The 7,368-nt window shown below is 38.0% G+C and overlaps 1 protein-coding gene across 1 annotated transcript; it reads left to right on the top strand.

Moving 5' to 3' along the window:
• The first annotated feature begins 4,592 nt into the window (after positions 1 to 4,592).
• LOC122548644 (trace amine-associated receptor 4-like) lies at positions 4,593 to 6,834 on the top strand. The gene is made up of 2 exons (XM_087976023.1): positions 4,593 to 4,700; positions 5,339 to 6,834. Exon 2 carries the CDS (start codon positions 5,352 to 5,354, stop codon positions 6,393 to 6,395), a length of 1,044 nt encoding a protein of 347 aa, XP_087832149.1. The 5' UTR covers positions 4,593 to 4,700; positions 5,339 to 5,351; the 3' UTR covers positions 6,396 to 6,834.
• Positions 6,835 to 7,368: the final 534 nt, after the last annotated feature.

The raw sequence follows: 7,368 nt of genomic DNA, 5'->3' as shown, positions 1-7,368 counted from the left end.
AGAATTAGTGCTAAGGATCAAAACTCCACCCACTTCATTTTCTGTGATTGATCTACATGAAATCAGTAACACATCCACATAAAATTTAAAACTATTTTATGTCAATCAAAATGATTCTCATGTTTTATTCTCTGTAATACTTTGCCATTTAATTTGATGTAACAAGAAATCTGTTACATAAATTTGCAACAATTAATGTGATTAATATTTTCTGATCTACATTGTATAGAGCTATTACAATTTTCTGATCTGCCTTAAACACAAACTTAGCACATTCTGAAGTGTCTTAGTCCAGGCTATTCGCTGGATTGGTGCAAGTGACTCTATTAATTTTACACGAAGCCACTTATCAGCTTGTTCCATTATTTAGTCCTTCTTGTGATGATCAGATTTTAATGTAAATGCACAAATAAAACATTTATGTTGGAACATAACAGCATTCTATTTCCAGATTTTTAAACTGAATTTTATTGTCAGACAGGATTTGTACTCACTTTTCTTGATTAGTAGTGTAGACTGATGGATTATGAGTCCAAAAGCAACAATTTCTATTTATGGTGAAGTGGGAGTTGGCATAGGGCATGCTGACACATGGCACACAAACACAAGATGGCACTGAGCCATAATTTGGTAATTTAGCACACAAGATGGCCACTGAGCCATTACGTGGAAAAATACAGCAAAGCCCACACAGATATTGCCTGAGGCTAGAGGATACCAGCACAGTAGACACAGAGTATAGATGATTAGTTTAAGGCAGGTGGGGAAGAGATTACACATCAGTAACGTCTACTGCCCACCGAAGTGTCTGAGTCCAGCCACCACCTTCAACAGAAATGCTAACTACCTGACACTGCCTGAGTACAAATGTTAATACTTCAGATCTTCAGTAATGGAAAACGATCTTCCTTCTCAGGAAGAACGATCATGACCACTGAAACTGACAATGATTTTGTAATGTTTTTTGTAAATATACCAGGCTGTATAAACAAAGACTGGGTAGTTGAACTATTGTACCACGAAATGTATAAAATATTATGACATGTGCTCCCATAGTGAGAGGAGGCTCACAGCTGACAGCCGTACTGATGAACATCTCTCTCTCCCTGGAGCTCCGGTTTCTTTGTACAATAAATTCTGTCGTTGATTCTGACTCCGAGACTGGTGATTTTCCCCACAACTACGGAATACTAGTAGCACAGTAAAATGTTTCAATGAAACTCTTAATGACATTATCAAACAAAATTTGATATTCAACAAAATAAAAATAACCAAGACAGTTGTCCAAAAGCTTAGTTAAAGATGCAGGGATAGAATTTTCACTTTGGGTAGAATTGCCAGTTTTGACATTCATCGCATCCAAATGTGAACCTGATCTGAACTTTTTTTTTGCCTATGGGAGGAATCCTATTTGAGCCTGAATGACAGAACTGGGAGATTCACATGAAAAGTCCATCCAAGCCTTTATTGACATCGGGTGCAGCTGATTGCATTTTCCAACAGAATTCCATGGGATTTTTGCAAGGTATAGCTTCCCATCCTACCTCTTACCACAAGGAAACTCGATGCTGAGAATTTTCCACATGAAAGTTTGAGCAGGTGCTTGGCATCTCCAGCTCATCGCTTCCACTTCCAGACCTCTATCCTGGACACCTGACACCAAACCTCAGAACACGATCCATGGGCAGCCGATGTCCATGGACCTTGGCATTGGATACTTGTCACCCTCTTTAAATAATCATGGCACAAAACCAGTCTAGTTGAACCATGCTGCTGCAAGGCTATGCTGTACCTCAGGGTACACCAACAACTATCATTGTAATACTGTACAAGGACACTTCGTGCACATGGACAGACGTCCAACTCACGGATTTAATCTGACTGCATCTTATAATTGCTCAGTTGCTATCATTATACTCAAACGAGCCTATCTGGATGCTCATAGAATTTCAGCCTTGTTATGTCTTGCCTTGCTTTTACACTTTGCCCCTCAGCCAGAGCTCCGGGTTTCACAATTCCCCTGCCTTACTTTGCAATTTAGCTCAGTCATGAAGCCACAAAAGATACATAATATACATAAAAATGGAAACAAGAAGAAAATAAACAAAGTAAGTTATCTGGACATAGAACTCAGCTTGAAAGATCTTAAAATACACAACAAAACAAAGTGTCATCTCATTTCCCAATACTATCTGCCATGGAGATTCAAATCTGGAGAAATTATTCATCTCTGTCAGTTTGTTAACTTAAAATTAGCTGATTCTCTCAAGTTCTTTTCTGTGAGCTATGAAAGTTTTTTACATGATCACTCACAAAGCTGAGACCTAGACTTCCTCAGCTTTTAGTAACTTGCAGATTTCTACTCAACACTCCTATTCTGGAAGAGACACAACATCACTTTATAACTGATGTAGCTATGCTTTCCCTGAATTGTTTTATATTTTTTCTAGGAAATAAGCTGGGAATTGGTTGGCTGGATTGTTGGTTTACAGAGCAGTATGATGCCAACTGTATGGGTTCAGTTCCCATCACTAGTTTGAGGTTACTATGAAGGAGTCTCCTTCTCAGCCTCTCTTCCCTTGTCTGAGGTCTCGTGACCCTCAGGTTAAATCACCACTGGTCACCTCTCTCTAATGAGAGAGCAGCCTCTGGCAACACAATGCAGGAAATAAGCTATATTTTCTTTTGACGCCCGTGAGGACTCCTCTGACATGCTCAAAACTTTTAATCTATGGGTATTCTAAGTTAAAATTAATCCTTGATTATGTTGAACCAAAAACAAGCAATGACTCTCAATGAAGCAATTTTCTATTTTCACTCCAGGGTCTCCCTACTCACTGTAAATTTTTGCTATAAATTCTGTGCCTTATAATTGTGGCCTCCACAACCACCTGATGAAGGAGCGGCGCTCCGAAAGCTAGTGTGCTTCCAATTAAACCTGCTGGACTATAACATAGTGTTGTGTGACATTTAGGCAAGGCCTTTTCCCTGGGGTGGAGGAGTCCAGAACTAGAGGGCATAGATTTAGGGTGAGAGGGGAAAGATATAATAGAGACCTAAGGGGCAACTTTTTCACGCAGAGGGTGGTGCGTGTATGGAATGAGCTGCCAGAGGAAGTGGTGGAGGCTGGTACAATTGCAGCATTTAAAAGGCATCTGAATGGGTATATGAAGAGGAAGGGTTTGGAGGGATGCGGTCCGGGTGCTGGCAGATGGGACTAGATTGGGTTGGGATACCTGATTGGCATGGATGGGTTGGACTGAAGGGTTTGTAACTGCTGTACATCTCTATAACTATGACTCTATGACTACTGACTCTTTAAGATGGCAATTCTGAGGCATTATTGAAGGAACAATGTACTTTTTAAGCACATACTAATTACTCCTATTGACCATTTCTTTTATGTTAGCCTTATCCTGAATGTCTGTCATTTTCTTTTTCTTTTGTTCCTGATCTATTTTCCTCTATAAAGACATGTCTGAGGATAGTTATAATGCGCTCCATTGTAAGTATACCAAAGTGGACGTGTGGAAGAAAAACGTTTGCAGTATCCTTTCTTTGTTGAATATTTGAGTAAAAAGCTTACTTTACATCGGAAGTTTGTGAACAGATAAAGCCTGTGAAATTTCCGTTAGGCAAATCCTGTTTGGTAACTTCTCTTTCTCACAGGTTTCAGTTTTGTTTTGGGTTTACTTGTTGACATTTCTTTGTTGACGAATTTTCACCTTATTTTGCTAATATTTGCATGCATCCACCACTTTTGAAATGAGTGCATCTTTGGCTCATATCCACTTCCACTGAAATTAGGAACACATTTAAGAAAGTGTGCAATCTGATTTATGGTCCAAATTTTAAGTTCCTTTTCAAGAAATAATCCATCTTAGATTCCAGAAAGCTCAGAGAGTTTCAGCTCATTGAAACAGACATTGAACGGTACGTGGTCGTGATGATATTAATGTTACTTCACAATTAATAGTTAAAATCTCTGAAAAATATTCTACAGATGTATAAATTTGATCGGAAGAATGACAGGTGATCTTATTGAAACATACAAGAACCTTCAGGGACTTGACAAAGTAGATGCTGAGAGTGGGAGAGTCTAGGGCCAAAGGTCATAACCTCATAATAAGGGGTCATACATTTAAAACAGCGATGAGGAATTTATTCTCTCAGAGTGAAGTGATTTTGTGGAATCCTCTACTGCAGGGACTGTTGAGACTGGGTGTTAACTGTATTTAAAGCTGAGATAGATTTTTAATGAGCCAGGAAACTAAGGGCTACAGGGAGAAGATAGCAAAGTGGAGTTGCTGGTTAGCAAATTGTCCATGATCTCAATGAATAACAGAGCAGACTTGGGCTGAATAGTCTACTTCTGCTCCCACACCACTGTTTAGCCAGTGTGCCAAAACTTGCTGCATATTAATCATAGAACACACCCTTAAAACCAGGCAATCTCTTCACTGAGGCATTGTAAACAAGTGTCACATTGGCTGTACTTTTCTACGTCAGTAAACTCAGTACTTCAATTTCTACATAAACGTGTGGGAGTGTCTCAGATTGTCTCAGAGGCTGTTTCTGCAGAATTATAAAATTCAGAATCTGCAAAATGAAGATTTAGATATCTCATTCTATGTTGGACTAACATCAGAAATCAGTTTCCAGATTCTAGCAACATTCATCAAAGATGTGATATATCTACGGTAAAGAATATGACATTTAAACTTATAATATTTATTGTACATTAATTATAATTGAATTTTAATATTTGGAAATCATTTTAAGTATTTCTAATGCTTTACATTGAAACATTACCAAGCTTTACATGATTGCTTCCTGATAAAAAATGATCAATTGGTGTTTTAAACATGAGGTAAAATAAATTGGATTATTCAGACCAAATGTATTTGGAGCAAGAAGTCTTCAGCGTTCAGACAGATTGAATACAGGACTACTAAATAGATGGTAAATGCATTATATATTGTTCTCTAAGTTAAAAATCATAAAGATTAAGACCTATCTGTTCTAATATGCTGGAGTCAAAGCTCTTCCAAGGATATAAATAATGAGTTCTCAATGGACTCAACATTAACATCTGTGTTGTACTGTAAGTGCACACTTAATTGTAAATCAAAGTTTTGCCAGTTTTATTCAATGATAATCACAAAGCTATTGGCAAATGTCATTGAGACAATTTTCCTGTTATGTTCATCAGGTTGACACAATGATGTTATAGGACATTGAAACTTGTTTTCCCAAATAATCAATAGATTAAGAAGAACATTGCCTCTAAAATTACTTTCAGCAAATATTTTATGAACTGTCAATCTGTGTTTTTTAGGATGTTCTGAGGAATGGAGCAGAAAATGAACTCATCGTATCCAGTGATGACAGAGCATCTAGAACTGTGCTTCGACTTTAGTAACACATCTTGTCCAAAAATGGCAAGGTCCACAACAAACCGAGCAATACTTTATGTTTGTTCCTTAAGTTTGATTTTAATCACTGTTCTTGGTAATTTATTTGTGATTATTTCAATCTCCCATTTCAAACAACTCCATACTCCTACTTATTACCTTGTTCTTTCTTTAGCTGTGACCGACCTTCTGCTGGGATTGGTTGTTTTACCAAACTCCATGATTTATTCTATTGAAACATGTTGGTATATAGGGAATATTTTGTGTGACATTCATATAAGTTTATCTGTGACACTGACAATAGCGTCAGTCTATCATTTGGGCTTTATTGCAGTTGTTCGTTACTTTGCGGTGTGTGATCCTTTGCACTACACTACAAAAATCACAGTACCTGTAATCATCACAATTATTATATTTATTTGGGTGTTTTCTATTATTTATGGATTTGGTTTAGTTTGTTCAAAAATAATTAGGAAGGGAATAGAGGATTATATTAGGACAGTTTCGTGTCATGGTAGCTGTGTACTTGTATTTAATAAGCTGTGGGGGCATTTGAACCCATTCATTGGATTTCTTTGCCCCACTGTAATCATTTTTGGTATTTACATTAAAATCTTTATTATAGCAAGAAGGCACGCTCGAGTCATTAGAAACATGTCAAGGAAAGCCCAGTCTAAAGAGGAAAATAATAACCCAGTCAAGGAACACAAGGCTGCCATGAAACTGGGCATAGTAATAGGAGTCTATATAATCTGCTGGTTACCTTATTGTATGACAATTGCTGTTGATCCACATATTAATTACAGCACATCGAGAGTTTTATTCTCTGCTACTTTGTGGTTAGGTTTTATTAATTCCGCTTTTAACCCTATTCTTTATGCTTTCTTTTATCCGTGGTTTCGCAAAGCTCTAAAACTTATCCTTTCCTGCAAAATACTTAACTCTGACTCTTCAACAATAAACTTATTCCCAGAAAATTAGAATGGACCATAAGCATGTGAACAATTCAGAAGTTGACAGTCAAGTAATCAGTCAGTTTTCTTCAAAACTTTATATATGGCTTCTTGAAGGCTTCAGGAGTTTACATGTTCACACCCTGTCTGTGTGGGTTTCCTTTGAGTGCTCCGGTATCATCCCGCTGTCCAAAGATGTGCAGGCTAGTGGATTAGCCATAGTAAATGCTGAGCTATAGGGACTGGGTAGGGAGCTGGGTCTGGATGGGATGCTTTTTGGATGCTCTCTCTGCACTGTAGGGAATCTATGATGCGAGAATATATGATGTGTAACTAGATGAGTATTGTCAAATTTAATTGTTTATTCAAAATATATTGGAAATTAAATTAGCTGAAACTAGAATAAAACTTTCGTATATTAGGATATCCAGATAGAATACTTTTGATATAGTTGTATTGTTGCTGTATCACTGCTGTATTGTATTCAACATATTTTATCAAGATAGTTATAAGATAAAGCCTTCTGTGAAAACAACATGTTTTCACGCATTGTTTTAATCTTTTCCTGATGAATAAAGGTATAGAATACCTCATTGACAAAGTCAATACTTCCTGTACTCCAGGGACATGCCAAGAAGTGAGAATTCTGTAAAATGGTGAGGCAAGCAGAGGCCAGCTTGTCCATTGTCCCCTTACCACCAAAGCATCTCACAAGTAATGAAGAAAGTGGAGGATGGTTCTCTTGCTCAGAGACTGCAGCCCCACTCAATCATCAGCCACCGTGGGACCTCCCCAAAACCCACCCCTGAGCCTTGCCACATATTCACTATCCCCCTGACCTCAAACTCTCTGAGGCTAAATGGTCTGTCCTCAGGAAAGGGCTCATGTTCGTGATCCTCCGTCCCCACCTCAATGAATTCCAGATCCGCCATGACGTGGAGCTCTTCTTCTGCTGCCTCTGCCTCTGCGCCTTCTTCTTCGACAAAACTTCCCAACTTCCC

Source organism: Chiloscyllium plagiosum, unplaced genomic scaffold (genome assembly GCF_037043375.1).
Source record: "Chiloscyllium plagiosum isolate Xiang-an unplaced genomic scaffold, Cpla_swu_hap1 HiC_scaffold_3, whole genome shotgun sequence".
NCBI lineage: Eukaryota > Metazoa > Chordata > Chondrichthyes > Orectolobiformes > Hemiscylliidae > Chiloscyllium > Chiloscyllium plagiosum.
The sequence above is the reverse complement of the archived record's forward strand: the minus strand, read 5'-3'. Positions and strand labels throughout refer to the sequence as shown.